The 19,950-nt window shown below is 44.2% G+C and overlaps 1 protein-coding gene across 1 annotated transcript in view; it reads left to right on the top strand.

Moving 5' to 3' along the window:
* SCUBE2 (signal peptide, CUB domain and EGF like domain containing 2) overlaps positions 1-19,950 on the top strand; it is a 116,509-nt gene that overhangs the window by 62,403 nt on the left and 34,156 nt on the right. The window contains 5 exon segments of the mRNA XM_061610378.1: positions 9,212-9,254; positions 9,256-9,296; positions 10,663-10,761; positions 11,690-11,848; positions 12,189-12,392. Of these exon segments, the coding sequence (XP_061466362.1) occupies positions 9,212-9,254; positions 9,256-9,296; positions 10,663-10,761; positions 11,690-11,848; positions 12,189-12,392 (546 nt within the window).

Here is a 19,950-nt window from a genome sequence, read left to right as displayed (position 1 = left end):
ACTCGGGAACCACCAACCTACAGCACCTCCATCTTGCTAGGATTCAGACTCAGTTTATTGACCCTCTTCCAGCCCACCACCGAGTCCAGACAGCGGTCCAGGGCTTGCACAGCCTCTCCCAATTCAAATGTTACAGAGAAATAGAGCTGGGTATTGTCAGTGTACTGTTGACACCTCGCCCCAAATCTCCTGATGACCGCTCCCCGCTCCCAAGGGCTTCATATAGATGTTAAACAGCATGGGGGATGCAATGGTATCCTGCGGCACCCCACAGCACAACTCCCAGGGGGCAAAAAGACAATCACCCAATGCTATCAAAAGCCACTGAGAAATCAAGTAAGAGTCCTTCTCCCAATAAAGGTCATCCATCAGGGCGACCAAGGCTGATTCAGTCCCATAACCAGGCCTGAACCCAGACTGGAATGGGTCAAGATAATCTGTTTCATCCAAGAGTACTTGCAGTTGCCAAGCACCTTCCCTAAGTAATTGTCAGTAATTGTCGCAAACCAGTGGGTCCAGCGTGAGCTTTTTCAGGAGTGGTTGGATCACCGCCTATTTCAGGACGGCTGGAACCACTTCCACCTGCAATGATGCATTAACCACACCCTGGATCCACTTGGTCAAACCCCCTCGGCAAGCTTTAATAAGCTAAGAAGGGCAAGGGTCGACAGGACATGTTGATGGCCGCATCATCGCAAGCACCTTGTCTACATTATCAGGCCACATCAACTGAAACCGTTCCCAAGAAGTTGGAGCAGACATTGCACAGGACACTTCATTGAGGATGACAGTAGATATGGATGGGGCATCAAGACTGCTACGGAGGCAAGCAACTTTACCCTCAAAGTGCCTTGCAGACAATTCTATGTGGGCCTCTGAAGGGTCTAAAACTCCCATTTCCTGGAGTTGATGTCAACAGACTTCTGATGATATGGAAAAGCTCCACTGGGAGCTACTTGAGGATGCGATGTATGCAGAGAAGTGGGCCTTCATCACTGCCCTCACCGCCCCACAGTAGGCACGGTTATGATGTTTTACTTATGCCCGATGAACCTCACAACCCGTCTTTCACCACTTGCGCTCTAGCCATCATCCAGCCTGTTTCATGGCCCTTAGCTCACTGGTGTACCAAGGTGCAAACCAGGCTCCACAGTGCTGGAGAGGGCGCTTGGGGGCAACCGTGTCAAGAACCCGATGCACCTCGCTGTTGCACAGCATGACAAGGGCTTCAACAGGGTCACCTGCTCTTTCTGCTGGAAAATCCCCCAGTGCATTCAGGAATCCTGTGGATTCCATTAGTCTCTGGGGGTGGACCATCTGAATCTGGTCACCACCCCTGCAGGAGAAGATCAGAGCCATAAGTCTAAACTTCACCAGGAAGTGGTCTGACCATGACAATGGGATCACATCCATGTCCTCTATCTCCAGACCACCCCTTCCTCCATCTGGAGCAAAAACCAAGTCAAGGGTATGCCCTGCCCTATGCGTTGGGCCAGTGACAAATTGAGATCGCCCCGTGGTCGTCATGGAGGCCATGAAGTCCTAAGTCATAACTCTAGAGGCAGCCTCAGCATGGACATTGAAATCACCCAGGATGGTCGTTTTGGGCTCCTCCAGTACCACAGCTGAGATGGCCTTCACCAGCTCAGAGAAACTGCCAGGCAGTAGGGTGGATGGTACACCAGCACCAACCCTAGTTTTCCTGTCACCAGGCGCAGGCCCTCACAGCCAGTTCCAAGACCGTGGTTTCCTCATGACAGAGATGGAAGTTCTGTAGACCACAGCAACTCCTCCCCCCATCCCTGCAGCCTTTGCTGGTGTTGCACCGAATATCCAGGTGGGCAAAGCTGGGTCAGATCAACTCCTCCCTGCTCACCCACCTAGGTCTCGGTAATGCACACCAAATCAGCACCTTCATCCATGATCAAATCATGGATGAGTGTAGTCTTATTGTGTACCGATCTGGTGTTAAACAACAACACACACAGGCCAGTGGGCACAGCAGATGAGCAACGAGGAACCCATCCATAAGAGGGGTGGCAGCAAGGAAGACCTCGTCTTCTATGGTAATTCACCACCTCTCCATGGCTATATTTCCCTCTACCCGTGATTACTGAAATTGGAGTGGCAACACCCATGTTCCTCCTTACTAAGAGTCCTCCTAAACACCTGATATGGACCCAACAAGAGCCCACCAACAGAACCTACCTGCTGTTTTAATGGAACAGTTGTCAGCATCAGCATGTTGCATTTATCATGATAAATTCATTTTCTGCAGTTGATGCTAGGTGTCCAAGCCTGGGTTGCTCCTTCCACCTGCTCCTGTAGGCAAAGCCAAACACAGTTTCATATGTCATTTCCTGCATAGGAGAGTGCCCCATCCCCCTTCTGGAATGTATAAAAGCTTAAAGGTTCAAGCAACGCTTACAAACCGGAAACAAGAAGATGCTTCCATAACTGATAATTAAGGCATGAAAGTCGAGAAAGGAAAACAAAGGATATATATAAGGCATTGTAAATGTATGACCCTCAGTGGCGCAGAGTGGAAAGCGGCGGTAACACAGCTGAAGCTCTGCTCATGGCCGGAGTTCGATTCCAGGGAAGGAGGAAGTCGAATTTCCGGTAAAAGGGGTCAAGGTCCACTCAGCCTTCCATCCATCCATGGTCGGTGAAATGAGTACCCGGCATATGCTGGGGGGTAAAGGAAGGCCGGGGAAGGAACTGGCAATCCCACCCCATATATATGGTCTGCCTAGTAAACGTCGCAAGACGTCACCCTAAGAGTCGGAAATGACTCGCACTATAAGTGCGGGGACACCTTTACCTTTTTATTGTAAACGTATTGTAAGCACAGCTTGTGGTTTAGTAACACTGAAGAAAGAAAGAGAAATACTGGGTGCAGTGGATACTCTCCATTCACTGCAGAAATTGAACTTATTGGAGTAAGTCCAATCTTCTGTTTGTCTGCAGTGGATGAGGGAATCCAGTCTGGGATGTCCAGAAGTGGTATCCATACCAAAGTAGGTTTCTTGCTGCCTGACTACTTACTGAGGTGCAACCTCTTGAAGCACCCATTGACTGAAGGAAGCCTTGACGTTACACCTCTTCGGTAACTGATGTGAGCCTTTGCTGTTCTACTTTTCATTCATACAGTGACTTCATGGCCCCAAACCTTCTGCAGGAAGGCCACTAAGTCCTTTCAAATAGTTCTCAGTTCTGACCAGTATTGTGCTCCCACCACCCCTGGCCTATAGCCTTCTCACAGTGGGCTCCCCAATATGTCAGACTTGCATCTGTGACGATATGTAACTTTAGGGATTCCCATAGTGAATTGACCTTCAACTGAGCTGGAGAAAACCACCATGTGAGGGAAGCTTCAATTTCTTTGGAACACCAACTGTCCAGTGCCTCTGTGATGATATGTGTTTCTTATAGGGCAGCAACACAATGTCATTGAACCTTGAAGGTCACCAAGGAGTATGAGATCTGAGGTCCTTGTCCCAAATACCAATTTTATCACCAAATGGATCATGTCGCATCTTTCCAGGGACATTGATACTGTATCTAGCAGTGTGTTCAGAATTGCCTCAGACACTGCCGTCTCTGAGTTGGTATAATTTCTCTTCTGCATATTGAGCAGGAATATGTGGCGGGTCACATCCCAGAAGCATATAAAGATCAAATAAGGAACAGATTTGAGGCTTTAAACATAGTTGACAGAGGATGGAATGAAGTCAGAGACATTATCAGGGAAGAATGCAAAAAGACAATACCTCTAGTTAAAAAGAAAGACCTCAATGGATGACTGAAGAAACTCTTAAAATTGTTAAAGAGAGAAGGAAAGCAAAAGGAGATAGAAACACAGTCAGAACCCTAAATGCAACAAGACAGCGACTAGTACATAGAGACAAAGAGAACTATTACAATAGTTACTGTATAGAAATAGGACAACAAAAAGGGTAGAACAAGAGCCCTGTTCCAAAAGATTAGAGAAAGGGAAATTTAAACCAAGAGTAGGGATGTTGAATAATCAACAGGGGAACACACTGACTGACCGAGATGAAATAAAAGGAAGATGGAAGCAATACAGTGAAGAACTCTATAAAAGAGATGCCAGGATGACAGATTCATTCACGGTGGAACCATATGATGAAGAACCAGAAATTTTAGAATGCGAGGTGAAAGCTGCGCTTAAATACTTGGAAGAAACAAATCACCAGGAATAGATGGCATACCAATAGAGTTGTTACAAGCTACTGAGACTGAATCTGTCCAAATTTTGATAAAAACCTGTCAAGAAATATGGAAAACTAAACAATGGCCCACAGACTGGAAAGCGTTCCATATGCATCCCAATTCCAAAGAAAGGGGATCCCAGGGAATGCAGTAATTATCGAACTATTGCCTTAATATCCCATACAAGCAAAGTAATGCTCAAGATTCTACAACGAAGTCTCTTACCATATATGGAGTGAGAAATGCCAGATGTCCAAGCTGGATTTAGAAAGGGAAGAGGCACCAGAGATCATATCGCAAACCTACATTGGATAATGGAACGGACCAAGGAATTTCAGAAGGAAATCACCCTGTGCTTTATAGATTACAGCAAAGCCTTTGACTGTGTAGATCATGAAAAACTATGGAATGCTTTAAAAGAAATGGGGGTGCCCCAGCATCTGATTGTCCTGATGCGCAACCTATACTCTGCACAAGAGGCTACTGTAAGGACAGAATATGGAGAAACCAATTGGTTCCCCATCGGAAAGGGTGTGAGACAGGGGTGTATTTTATCACCCTATTTATTTAATCTATACACAGAACATATACCGAAAGCAGGATTGGACCAAGATGAAGGAGGTGTGAAAATTGGAGGGAGAAATATCAATAGTTTAAGATATGCAGATGATACCATACTACTAGGAGAAACCAGTAATGATTTGAAACGAATGCTGATGAAAGTTAAAGAGGAAAGCATGAAAGCAGGACTACAGTCGAATGTCAAAAAGACTAAAGTAATGACAGCAGAAGATTTATGTAACTTTACAGCTGACAATGAGGACATTGAACTTGTCAAGGATTATCAATACCTTGGCACAGTCATTGACCAAAATGGAGACAAGAGTCAAGAAATTAAGAAGGCTAGGACTGGGGAGGGCAACTGTGAGAGAACTAGAAAAGGTCCTCAAATGCAAAGATGTATCACTGAACACATAAGTCAGGATCATTCAGACCATGATATTCCCAATCTCTATGTATGGATGTGAACGTTGGACAGTGAAAAAAGCTGATAAGAGAAAAATCAACTCATGGACTGTGAAAAAGACAAATAATTGGGTGTTAGAACAAACTAAACCAGAACTATCACTAGAAGTTAAAATGATGAAACTGAGGTTATCATACTTTGGACACATAATGAGAAGACATGATTCATTAGAAAAGATAATAATGCTCAGAAGAACAGAAGGGAGTAGAAAAAGAGGAAGGCCAAACAAGAGATAGATTGATTCCATAAAGGAAGCCACAGATCTGAACTTACAAGATCTGAACAGGGTGGTTCATGACAGATGCTGTTGGAGGTCACTGATTCATAGGGTTGCCATAAGTTGTAGTCGACTTAGAGGCACATAACAACAACATGTGGCGGTTCAGACAGTTTACAACAGTCTTTATATCATTTACTTCCGTCTGGAGAGAAACAGATGGGAATAGATGATTGGCTATATAAAGATACATATGAATCTTTTAGCGCCCAAGGGAAGTTAGTAGAGCCACCATCACTTTTGTAAAAACTCTGAGGGCAGATGATGGTCAGAAGGGTAATACCTGGAACTGTTAGTGGGCCCCCTGATAAACACAAAGCAACTTGTAATGGGTAGGGTGAATTGGTATGTGCATATGCTTCTTTCAAGTTAATAAGAACTTCCTGTACTGTGGGCTGCCCAAGATGTTGCAAAGAGTTTCCATGAAACTTGAATTTCTTCATGAACTGATTCACCCTCTCTAGATCTAAAATTGCTTCCCGGTCCTCATTTTTCTTCAGGACACTAAATAATATTGAGTAGAAACATGTATAGAGCTTATCTGATGTAGCTTCTTCATTTACTTGCATTCAGAGTAGATGATCTATGGCCTGAACAAGTAAAAGGTGCATTTTCTGTCTGTGCAACCTTGAGGATGCAATGAAAAAAAACGAGGTATTTGAGCAACATCGAGCACATAGTCCTCCTTTCTTGTCCTTTGGACTCCTTTTTCTGTGATGGAAAGGTCTCAGTGATGGCTGAAGCACTGGAGCCTCTCTCACCCTCCAAGAATCTTTGAGTAGTCAGGACTGCTGTGGCTTTGTTCACCTCTTTGGCTGGTAGAGGTGGCCCCCTGACAAATGGCAGAGTCTGCTAGTGACTAGATTGTGGATATGCTGCACTCCATGAAGGCTGGAACCCTCTGCCATTCCCGGACCTTTACTGGAGTTTATACGGATGACAGGATTAATGAGTGATGAAAATCTCTCATCTTCTCACTTAGTGTCAGAAGGTAAGGCTTTGCGTTTCTCCTTAGTCTCTCCTGAGATATCACCGAGGGTCTACTCAGGGGACAGATGCCAAATTAGATTTGGACTTAATGTCCATATTCCAGGTTTTGAGACAGAGGTAAACAGCCATATCAGATGCCATAGTCCAGCCTTTCTCAACTAGTGGGCCACCAGTTGTTGCTGGACCACAACTCCCATCAGCCTCAGCCAGCATTGCCAATGGTCAGGAAAGATGGGAATTGTGGTCCAACAACATCTGGTGACCCACTAATTGGGAAAGGCTGCCATAGTCCATGTTGGAAATTGAATTGGGTGTAGGCTAGTGGTCACAAAGGCTGCTGCTTTAGTCAAGTCATTGACCCCTTGTCATTAACTGAGGAATGTCTGCCAGTAAATTGTTGACTCACAAAATAGATGCCATGGCAAAAGTAGAAGTAGCTGCTGCCATCCTGATGGCTAGCCCTGAAGCTTCATGGGGATGCCTCAAGAGGAGCTTGTACTTGTTATTACTAGTGTTTTAGGGGTGTCATCTCCATTCTTGGCAACCCTGAAACCAGAGCAACTACAGGGATGTCAGCCGAAGATAGCTTTAACGTCTCCTGCACACCAGAAGGGGGCACACAAAAACATTTGCCAAAAAAACCCCCTACCGATCTTAAGAGCTCCTGAGTTGGCCCATTCTGTAAAATATTATCATGAAGGGCCTGGGAAGGGCATAGTGCCCCTTTGAGTCTTAGCCCTAGGAACAATCTCTGATTTGCTTGGTGAGGATATAGAGGAGGAAACCTGGTCGTTTAGGTTTTAAACTTTGTAAGTCTTGCAAATGAGGGAGGAATAATTCTCTGTCTCGAACAGTCTAGATTATAAAAGTCACCTGAAACAAGTCCCCATCATCTTCTAATAGCTTGTTCTCCCTGACAGGTGAAGGAAGTGAAATGGAAACTATTCTGCCTCAGCATGAGGTTGCTATAGGTTCTGGTTGTTCTACTTTAAAAAGTAGACCCTGAGTTTCCTCAGCTGCTGTACTTTGGGCCCAGGCACTTTTCTCTCTATGTCAACTGTGAAATTTTGAAGTTCATTTCAACCTGTGACTGGCTGCTATGGTTTGGGAGAGGACCCTGCTGAGTCACTGGATTTCCTGTACCCAGTTTTCCCTTTGTGTGGGTGGTTCTGTCCTACAACAGGGCTGCTGCCCTGTTGAAATGAGGGGAGGAGGTGAAGAGATTTGCTGCTGCAGGATAACGTGGTTAGAGCAAAGGGGAGAAAGTGGGCTGACACTTTACCCAGACTCACCACTCAAATGGCTTGTAGGTGGGCCCAACTCACTCACAATAACCTGATGCACCCACTTACAAAATTCTGGTTCTAAATAATTCTCAATTATGGTTGCAGGTGGTGACTCAGGAGTCAGTCTCAGGGTATCTTTTCCCACCCTGTAATATTCTCCATCAGAGTTAGGGGTTCAGTAATGCTCATCCCCACTCAGGAAGACTCAGCACTGTCCAGATGTATATCCTTAGCTGCTTGAATTCTGCCCTTGAGGGAGGAAATGATGCCACCAAATATGTCTGACCTTATCTCCTAAGTACCAGGCATCTGAGGGAGGCCTCCTTGTTTATGCATGCCCCGGTCCTCAGCTTTGTCCTAGATGAATCTAGAGGTATTGCTGGGCTGTCATCTCTGGAATAAGAGGGAAAAGCCACCACTGCAGAAGTCTGTGCTCTTGCTATGCTCCAAGGAGGACCCTTAGACAAGGGAGAGGATGGGGAAGGGAACAAATGGCCCCACAAAATCAAGATTGGCAGAACACATCTAAATGTCCTGTTCTCTGGAGATAGGCACAACCAGAACTGTGGGAGGGGGAGTGACATACAAAGTTATGTTTGACCTTGCCTACAGGAGTGGGAGAGAGGAGCAACCTAGACCCAACATACCTGTACAAGCTGGCTGGGTCTGGTGGGAGCTAGAGTCTAAGAACATCTGGAGGGCCACAGGTTCTCATTTTAGCCTAGATCATCTCGTTTCCCAGACAGACCAGGAGATTAACAAAACTGCCACCCACATCAGTAGGAACTTGCCCTAAAGCCATCAAAATGTTAGACTGAAATGGAGGGCAGCCATTTAAGATTAAATCTAGACATGACAGAGATAATGATAGTTTATATCGGGTGGGAAACCTGTGGCCCTCCAGATGTTGCTGGACCAACTCCTACCAGCCTCAGCCAGCATGATCAGTGGTCAGGGATTATTGGACTTGTAGTTCAGCACCCACTGCTTAGAGGTTTTATTTACAATTAAGCAGTATACAAATTCTGTTAAAAAAAAAAATCTAGAGGGCCAAAGGTTTCCCCACCCCTTGTCTATATAATCTAGGGGAAAATGTGTGATTGAGATTCCTCTCCCTAATGGTTATGTAAGATCATCGCCTTAGAGTGCTTCTGGATCATCTGAAACACCAGTAAGCATTTCATCACCACCATTGTTTAATGTGATAGAGGCTGTAACTTTGGCTGAATGTTTAGAATAAATAAATATGGGTTCCAGACCTAGTGACAACTCATTTGTGTCTTAGTAAACTCAAGAGTCTATTCAGAAACTACAATGAGTTTCCTGGAATATATTTCAGCAACGCTCTAGCATGTATTTCTGTTTTATTATATAGCTTTATGATCTGTCTCTTAGGCCTGGAAGATTCCTACACAATAAAATGTGGCAGTCCTTCTCCACAAGAAAAAAATACAAAATACAAATGAGTCAGTTGCTCTAGGTAATTATATGCTACACATTTTTCCATGTTGGGTTTGGGCTGGTTTAGGGTTTTTTTGGGGGGGGCTGCCACCCAATTAAAGAAATTGTATTCAATTAATTTACTAATCTGCCTAAAGTTGCATATGTGTAAAACAGTTCTGAAGAAAAACCTCTTTGTTTTATTTGTAGCAGGCACCATCTTAGAAGAGGCATTTTCTTTGGAGGAAAAACGAAGAATGTATTTTCCAAAATGGATTTGTAACCACTTTTATTAAAAATCATCAGCAATTTTATTAAGCAAAAGTCTTGTTTCCCAGTTAGATGGAGGCACCTGTTTAATTTATCCAATTTTAAAAATTAATTAATTGACTAAGGGTTCAACCCAACTCATAGGAGGCTGGCAGTAACAGAGCCAGCCGCAGCAGAGCCATCAGAAGGGGCTGCGCATCCAACCTCAGTTCAGGCGCCACTTGGGAGGGGAGGATGCAGGCAGAGCATGGCACAAGGAAATGAAATGCATGTTCCCTTCTGCCACCCTTTTCCTGGTGTATTGGCTGCCAGGATGGAGGGCCACAGGACTGAGCCGAATGGGCTCAGAATGCGGCAGAAAATCCTCTGTCCTTGGTTCTGCCCCTGACACACACCCCGAATGCCCCTTTTTCAGGCCTTCCACTTGCGCCAGTCTTGGTTGAGTCGGCTGGACCCCAGGTGGGCCTGGATGGAGGCAGAGTTCCCGGCTGTGCCACTACTGTGCCTGGGGGGGGGGCTTTGCCTGCAGAGCCTGGCAGCGCTGACACCCTTCTTCTTCTGCCACATCCTGAAGCCCCTCAGCCCAGCATATTTATTAGGTGAATTACGCCCTTAATGTTGCAGCCCTAATTCACATTGAGCTATTTTGGGGGGTTTCATCCTCCCATAGGGGTTTTTCTTTTCAGGGAGTTCTGCAAACTTTGGGAATCCCCCAAGCCTGGTAATATCTCCCTATTGTGTGTGTAGCTGATGGCATTTTGACTCCATAAGCAGCAGCACTGACACTTGAATTCCTCTCATGAGCTCCTTCTGGGAGGGAGGGAGGGAGGGAGGGAGGGAGGGATGGATGGATGGATTGGACGGGACAATTTTGCATTTAAATGGATTATAGATGCTGCAATATAATCTAGCTGTTCCAAATGTTTATATGACATTAGTGGATTGGATGACTTAATTGTAGGTCTTGTCTTCACTTGTTGCTTTGTGTTCATTTTATGATCTCTCATAGACGTTTTTATTTTGAAAGTGCTGATGGTACATTTTTTGAAAGCCATCCTGAGTTACCTGCTTGGTTTAGCAAATATTTACATTCTTATTGCATATGAAAGTAACAATTTTACTTTTTCCTTCTGAAGATATTTCAATCATCAGGACAAGTGTAACCTTTAGATTTAATGAAGGAAAATGTAACTTGAAAAAGAGGTTTCCAGATGCTCTTCACCATATAATACCAGGTATGGATGAATATATGTGATTAAAACTGGTTAATAACATAGATCATCAAATCTCAGAGGCCTTATGGCATGATCTGCAGGGTTTTTTTAAAAATTAAGGACCTTGGTAACATTTGGTCACAATCATGCATTATAGGCACATGATTGATCCAAACAAAATCATTTGCTTCCACGCAACCCCTCTGTCTAACTGTAGGGCCATAGGAAAGATCCAGGCCTCCTTTCTATAGTGCTGCTATGTGCTGTTCTGGATCCCCATACCTAATTACCCACTGTGATAAGGAGCCAGCACCCTTCATGGAACAGAACATGTGGATGGAGTAAGGTGATTTGGGTTTGAGACCAGTAGCAGCATTTAAGCTCCAGCTGCAGATGTACCTGCTCAATGGAGCTTAAGATTCTTTTTCTGTAGTTAGATAAGTGGAAATAATTTATCTAGCCAAGCAAAGCTAAGGTTAAGGAATGGGACAGTGTTAATGTCAGTAATCAGGCTGGAGCAAGACTCCCCTGCCCAACAGAAGGAGATGCAGGACTATATGGAGATGAAGAAATTGGCCTTTGTTCTGGCAGTCTAAGTCTGAAGTTTTAATGGTGAAGAGCTATGCCACAGCAGGTTTAAGCAAGTAAAAGGAATAGGACACATTTTCAATAAACTAGTTTTAGCAACATTAAGACCTCAGCACTGATTTTAGTCTTGTGCATATTTGGCTGAGATACTTCACTGGAGCTGCTCGTAGATAGAATTGAAACTGGGTCCAAATACCAGACTGTACCATATACCACCTAGTGCCGTTGCTTGCAGCTTGTTAGCATCTGGAATGAATCATATAGCCCCATAACCATTTTCTCAGCAACATTGATCAAGCTTTAGAAATCCCCTACAGCATAGATGGCCAAGCTCTTGCTTCCTTTAATTTTGTTCATACAGAGAAACATAATTCAGTAATGGAGAACAACTTCTACTATGTAAATCTGACATGCAGTTCTGGCAAGAGAACTCTTGGAGACCTCAGCAGATTGAAGACAGCTAGAGAAATATTTATATCTGCAGACTTTGAGCTTGAAACAAACCAAAAGGAGGTGACAGGTTGGTTGGAAAAGAATCCACTATACAACTAAAAGATTTCATTTTTGAGGAGGCTTTGTTGCAGCTTGATTCTTGATTTCTTTTTCTTTCACTTTCATCTTAATGCAAAAAAAAGTATCTCCTGTTTTAAAGTTTTAATATCCATTTCTCCTACAATCAGAAAACTACTGTGGCTAGATGTTTATTATTGTCTAGGTATCTTGAAACTTTAACTTCGCATAATATTTATTGCCATAGTTAATGCAGCCTGTATTATTATTTCAGTGATAACGCTTTTGAACCTAGTGTTGTTGCACTTTAGTGCTTTCTGCTCTTGATCGTCACCACTATACCTTTCTAGACACATGTAATTTGAGCTGTGCACGTAAGAAGACTGAGAAAAGGCTTCGTAAGGCAATTAGAACCTTGCGGAAGGTGATCAGCAAAGAACAATTTCATATTCGCCTTTCTGGTGTGAATCATGATGTGGCCAGAAAATCTGCCAGGGTACTGGATACCCAAGAGCTCTGTGGCCTGGGTCAGAGGCATGTGGATAACAAATGTGGTAAGCACAAATGTGATCTGATGCATTGATTTGATGCATATGTAACATGCATCTGACCTCCCTTGTTTGTACTGAATTGAACATCTTTGCCTTAAATTAACCGGCAACATCAAAAATCAGTGTAGCTACACTGAACATTGTGCTAGTATGATGAGGGCAAATTTTCCCACTTCACTGCAGAACAACTACAACAAAAACATATGTGAGCAGAAAGCTCATAAATCTGATTTCATGACCATTGTCTTTGGGTTTAGTTTCTGTCCTCATTATCCTGTTCATTATCTTCCATTGTTTCACAAGAGAAGTTGTTAATTATACTCTGTTGTTAATTGTAATTTGTCCAAAAATGTGAAATCATCAGCTTTTTATTGTCAGTTCCATATCACTTACTGTACAGTGTACCTTACATTGCTTATCCCACTTGCCAGTAGATAATGTGACAAATGCAAAAGATGCTTATTTAGAAACAGTTGTGATAATTTCTGTGATAAGGAAGACCTGCACAATAGTGGAATCCTTGATATACACTTTAAAACAGGCTACAGAAGGAACTAGTGGGATGACAGAAACCAAACAATGTCTATATATATCCTTAGGGATTTCCCTTTTGCTCTACAATAACCCAATATTAATGGAAACGCAACGTGATTCTAACTCAGAAATTCAGAGGCAGATCACTTGAGCTGATTCACACTTTTCATGTGATTGCTGCATGTACAGTGTCGCTGTGTTCACTAAACCATGGTTTAGCACTGTGGGCATGAGCAGGAAGGAGCTGCCATGAGTCTTGGGTTCACACAATTCTGCCCTCCACATTCTTCTTCCTGTACAACTGGGAGGAGAACTTCAGCAGTGTTAATTTCACTTTCCATGAAACTTTGCTTTTCCTTATGTACTGTACTAATTGGAGACTGCAGGTTAAAACAAACTGGTCCGTTTCAAAGGAAGCCATTTTCAAACTGAGTCATGTTTGAAATCATGATCTCTGATTTGTACAACAGGACAAGTGAGGAATAGTGGAAAGTGAAAATAAATTCTGCCAAAATTGTCATTCTAACCATGTGGGAGGAGGCAGAGAGGGCAGGGGGAAGTATGTGAGCCCTAGGGTCATGGTGGCTCTTTCCTGGTCATGGTGTAGCATTACATGTAAATGGTTCATATTTGTCTCCTGCCGAACTCCATAAAAACAGTTTTTAACCTTTATATTCATAGACGTATCGCCCCTTCACTCTTTATAGTGTTCACTGGCAAGTGTATCTGTCATGTGTGTGAATCAAATTAAGGCCTTAATGTGTTTGTTTCTCTTTTAGGGTGTCAGGATGGTGTTTTTAGTCTTTGTATTTTAAAGTTCCTTTTTTATTCTGTATCAATTGCCTTGATATATATATATATTTTAATTGCATCATGGGGCACAAATGTGTCTTTAAATCAGTCCTCCTGCTCTAAGCAGCATGAAGTGACACTTCAACAAACAAAAGAACATCAGCTTGTATGTGGGTCTGACATTTTTTTCCTAAAAAGAAAAAAAGCAACACAAAGAACTTTCTGTTTTGAATTTTGTTCCTGCTAGTTTTTAAGTAGCTGATTCCCAACATCTTGCTACTTTCTTTCCTTTCTAATGACAGGATCTTGAAAGAAGTGGGGAATTAATTTTCCAAACCAGAGATAAATAGCCAGCTATTCTGCCAACTGCTGTTTAAGGAATAATAGGTTTAAGACCTAACTCCTAATGTGCATAATTTACCCATATGACCACAGTCTGTGAACCAGTAAAAAAACAAAAAGATCCTAAAACAATACAGAGTACTGCTTACAAATAAGTTCCATCAGTTTTTTGTGGTTTTTCTTATAAAGTCAGGGCATGGCTCTTAAGAGAATGGTTAGATGTGGATCACAACCTCTTTTATGAGGTTCACCTTCCTCTCCTCACTAAGACACTATAGAGTTTGCCCATGGCTTAAAAAACTCAAAGGCCAAAAGTGTTGAATAGAGGGAAAGAGCCTTTAAATGTCCTTATAACTACTATTCCTGGCTCCCTGTAGGTGCCTTTCTCTCCCCTTTCTTTTGCATTAGAATAGCTTTGAGGTTTTCAAACAGCTGCAGTGCTTAAGAATACAATTTTAATGGTCACTGAAGAAAAACAAAGGTAGTGGTTAAAGGAATGAAGTCTGCTGAAGGCAAATGGTTCTTTAGCCTACTTGAAGGAAAACCAGCAGGTTGTAGGGAAATAAAAAAACAAGCAAAGAAAGTTTGCTGAATCCTTGATACAGTCTCATTATTTCCAAATCTTTGGTCTTTGTTTTGAACACAGACTGTTGTACTCTGTGGCACACTTTGTGTTTTATTCTGTAAGATTACAACTTTTTAGCTTAATTTTTAAACAAATATTAGTACAGAAAAAGTTGAGGCCATGACATTTTTATTTCAGTTTTCTTCCATTCAGAGTGATCAGTTGTGCCTTTTAAACTTGCATGAAATATAATCTTTTTTAAAAAGTGTACATGTACATGCACAGAAAGAGAGAGAGAGAGATCTTAGGGAAACTAGTCATATCATAGAGGATAACTTTCCACAAGCAAGCACTGAACTTAAATATTTCTGAGTAGACTAGGATCATTTATAGTGTGGCCATTCTAATGAACTCTACATAAGGGCATCTTTTAATAAGATGAAGGTGGATGGGACTTTGTTGTTGTTATATGCCTTCAAGTTGATTATGACTTATGGCGACCCTATGAATCAGCGACCTCCAATAGCATCTGTTATAAACCACCCTGTTCAGATCTTGTAAGTTCAGGTCTGTGGCTTCCTTTATGGAATCAATCCATCTCTTGTTTGGCCTTCCTCTTTTTCTACTCCCTTCTGTTTTCCCCAGCATTATTGTCTTTTCTAGTGAATTATGTCTTCTCATTATGTGTCCAAAATATGATAACCCCAGTTTCATCATTTTAGTTTCTAGTGATAGTTCTGGTTTAATTTGTTCTAACACCCAATTTGTCTTTTTCACAGTCCATGGTATGCGCAAAGCTTTCCTCCAACACCACATTTCAAATGAGTTGATTTTTCTCTTATCCACTTTTTTCACTGTCCAACTTTCATATCCATACATAGAGTTTGGGAATACCATGGTTTGAATGATCTGGACTTTAGTGTTCAGTGATACATCTTTGCATTTGAGGACCTTTCCTAGTTCTCTCATAGCTGCCATCCCCAGTCCTACCCTTCTTCTAATTTCTTGACTATCATCTCCATTTTGGTTAATGCCTGTGCCAAGGTATTAATAATCTTTGACAAGTTTAATGTCCTCATTGTCAACTTTAAAGTCAACTTTAAATCTTCTGTTGTCATTACTTTAGTCTTCTTGGCGTTCAACTGTAGTCCTGCTTTCATGCTTTCCTCTTTAACTTCCATCAACATTCGTTTCAAATCTTTACTGGTTTCTGCTCGCAGTATGGTATCATCTGCATATCTTAAATTACTGATATTTCTCTCTCCAATTCTCCTGTGCATGGAAAGATGATATCAGGTGGATAAGTAGCTCCACCTAGCTGTTGAAGGCAGAAGAGCACTGTTGATTTTTGCAGGAACTTCCTGTTCTGTGTAGCCCCCAGTGCAGTTCTCTTCTGCCTTCACACACAACAGTTGATTGCTGTCTCTGCTCTGTGTTCAGGCCTGTATATTTGTCTTTTGTATTTGTCTTATATCCTTTCTGTTTCCTCCTCCAACTTTACTCCGCCTTGTTTAAATATATATATATATATATATATATATCCCCCCCTCCTTTTTCTCCCCCGGGGCTCTTCCGTGGCACAAGAAAAACGAAGAAAGGGATTTCTCTCCCTTGCCCACCAGAACTGTGCAGGGGTGGGAAGTTGTAAGGGATGCTATACGAGAGGACTTAATGACCCCTCCCCTTTACCGGGACCAGCTTGTTACTGCTGCTCTCGGCCGTATGCCTCCCTACACCAATCTCATTATCAGTGGAGGCGGAATCTGGAGGCAATGTTTGAGGCACCAATGCTCCTTTCCCGCCTCGCAGCAGCAGCGCTCTTTGCGCAAACCCCAGAAGGAGTCCTTTTTTACCCTCCTAAGGCAGTGGCGCGGCTTCACCTTAATGGCTGCAACAAGATGTGCCGCCGCCCCCCACCGAAGCATCAGCAGGAATGTAGACGTGGGATAGCACCCAGCCCCCATAAGACCCGCTTTGTGGTTGCACCAAGGGGAAAGCAACCCGCAAATCCAACAAGCTGGAAAAGAGGCCCAAGCTGCTCCCGCCCAAGCCAGGAACAGCGCCACCACCATTACCCAGACAGGTTTTATGGCCTTCCTTCCTTCCAGATGGAGACGGCCATGGCCCACCCAGCTTCCAACAGGCTGGAGGTGGTTGAGGCAATTAACATAGCAGGCAGGGTGGCTTCAGGTGGCGCAGTGCCCATGATGGACAGGCAGACCGGCCAGACCAGGCAAGCTCCTGGTGATCATAATGCAGATGAGGGGAGAGACGAGCAGGGGAAAGATCCCAGCCCCCCCTTCTCCCTCCGCTCACCAATTACAAGGAGAGGCATATCACCCCTGTTGCGCACACACTCGGCCTCTTCAACTACATTTCTCGGATCACATGCTTCAACAATTGAAGGATCAGCTCAGGGCTTCCCTGTTAGTGGATTTGACCAGGGATCTGTCAGGCACAGCATCCTCCATTCAGCACCTCCCTAGTGGCACGCAGGGAACGCAGGCACCACAGGGTTCTTCCTCAACAATCCCATCATCTTCCAACCTGCAGCCTCCAGCAGCACATAATTCACCTGACCCTTACGCGGCTGCTCATGGTAGGCACACTCAACCTACAGAGGAGACACCTGTTGATCCAGACAATGAACTGATTGTCTTAGATGAAGACTGGAGTGGGGAGTCAGAATCGGAAGAGATTTCAAGCAACAGAATTTTCCAAGAACCCCATTTCTTCCCCCTCTTATACAAGGCAATGGAGGCCCTCAGCTTACACTCCCCTGACGACCCTCCAGTTCCGTCAACGTCCAGGATTCTGACTGTGTGTCCAGACCCAAAACCTAAATCCAGGGTGCTCAAGCTCCCGGCATTACTACCTAAAGTGATCAAATCCGAGTTCGATGTTCCTTTACAGTTCAAGAAGTCAGTGTCAACAGCTAACAAGTTCTATAGACTGGAACAACAGATTGTGGACCAGCTGAAAGTCCCACTAGTAGACGTGCCATAGTTAATCTTCTAAATCCATCTTTGAATCCTAAAGACTCAGATGCTCACCTTAAGGACACGACTGAACTCAAACTGGACCAAGGCCTCAGAAGGGTACATGAGGCTAGCACACTTCCCATCAGAGCAGCAGCAGCATCTTCTGTCTTCACAAGGGCTTCTCTGTTATGACTAGAGGACCTTCTGGATGGCCCACAACAGGACCCTACCAGAGCACGCAAATCCTTGTTAAAAGTCTCCCAGACAGCGGCCTTCATGGCAGATGCATCCATGGATGCCATGCAATTTGCAGCATGTGGGCGTCTTCACCCATAGAACCTTATGGCTGTGTCACTGGGAAGCAGATGCCATGGCTGGCTTTAACCTGGCTTCAGAGCCCTACATGGGAGTCTTGGAATCCAAGGACAAGAAGAAATCTATGCCCTCCTCCAGGAAAAGAGAGGAGAGGCAGCTATTTTGAAGAGCCATCCGTATTCACAGCCACAGTCCTTTCGGAATTCTAAGACATCAGGACGAGCTAGAGACACCCGCACCAATCACCCCTTCTCATAGACAACGTCCGCAGGCAAAGGGCCAACCATATGTTCCCAATAGACCGGGGTTTGGAACCCAGGCAAGAGGGAACAACTATCAATTCTGATGCCAGTACCCCTCCGGTGGGAGTACGCCTCCAACGCTTTGCTCAGTGATGGAGGGACACGTCATCAGACCAATGGGTTTTACGCACCCTAAGAAACTGCCTGGAACTGGAATTTACATCCCTCCCTCCGACAAGATTTATCCCATCCCCTGTCTTGCGGACTCAAGACAAAAGGGCAAGAACCCTCCAAGCGATTTCCCATCTGCTCCAAATATCAGCAATACAGCCAGTCCCGGCAGGGGAGAGATTTTGGGGCAATTACTCAATTTTCTTTACTGCCGCGAAAAAAGATGGGTCATTCAGGGCGGTACTTGATCTCAAGAACCTGAACAAATACATTCAGTACTGCAAGGTCCACATGGAAACCTTGCTTTAAGTCAAGGAGGCCCTGAGAAAAGGGGACTTCCTCTCTTCAATCGACTTGAAGGAAGCCTACCTACACGTCCCCATCTTTCCCCCTCACAGACGCTATCTCAGGTTCGCAGTGTGGAACGACCATTTTCAATACAGGACCATGCTCTTTGGCCTGTCTTCTGCCCCCAGGGTAGTCACGAAGATAGTGGTTACCCTGGTAGCCCACCTCAGGATGCAAGGAGTCCACATATTTCCTTACCTGGACGACTTCCTCATTCGGTCCTCATCGCTAAGCAAGGCCTGGGAAGATGTGCACATTACCTTAGCCTGCTTGAAGGACCACAACTTCCTAACCAACTAGAACAAAAGCCAGTTAGTTCCTTCCTGTCGCATTGTACATCTGGGGGCTGCTATAGACTCACAACAGGGGAAATACGGCTGGCACAGGACAAAATCAACAAAATACAAGCTGCGGTATCCCACCTTATGACTTCCACACCAGTAGACCTCATGCCCTCAGTGCTTGGGTTGATGGTGGCAGCCTTCCAAACAATGCCTTGGGCATGTCATCACTCTTGCCCCCTGCAGTGGGCGTTATTGCCATTCCAGAACAAGATAGCAGCCAGGCAGCATTGGAAAGTATTATTGTCACCTGCAGTTCGACAGTCTCTACTGTGCTGGTCACACAAACCCAATCTTCTCAAGGGACTACTGTTCCACGATCCCCCACGTATAATGATCACGTCAGATGCCAGTCTATCAGGCTGGGCTCCGCAAGGGTCAGATGGTTGAAAGAACATGGTCACAGGAGGAAGCCAGCCTTCCAATCAATCTACTGGAACTTCGGGCAATCCGCCTGGCACTGACACACTTCACATGCACTGTATAGTTGGGGGCGGTGCTCATCAGGACAGACAACATGTCAGCCAAATCTCATTTGAATCGTCAGGGGGGCATGCACTCTCCCCTACTCCAGAGGGCCTCCCCTCACTAGGGCCACGACGAGTGCTGATGACTGCTGGACAGATCACTGATTAATTCGATCCACTATGGCCATTAATATTGTTCCTCAACGTAGGCTCCAAGGAAGAAAACCAAGGTGTAAAATGAACACCCATGCCCTTCAAGATCCTATTAAGCGAGCCTGCTTTCAGACAACTCTCAAGAAACATCTACCTACGGAACTCCCTGAAAACGTCGAGGAACACTGGAGTAAACTGAAGACTTCCATTATTGTAGCATGTGAACAAACTATTGGATACCAAACTAAGAAACATCAGGACTAGCTTGATGAGAATGATAATGAGATTGAATATATAATTGACAAGAAAA

This window comes from Rhineura floridana, chromosome 2 (assembly GCF_030035675.1).
Source record: "Rhineura floridana isolate rRhiFlo1 chromosome 2, rRhiFlo1.hap2, whole genome shotgun sequence".
In the NCBI taxonomy this organism is placed as follows: domain Eukaryota; kingdom Metazoa; phylum Chordata; class Lepidosauria; order Squamata; family Rhineuridae; genus Rhineura; species Rhineura floridana.
Note: the sequence above shows the minus strand (reverse complement) of the source record. Positions and strands in the feature narration are given on the sequence as shown.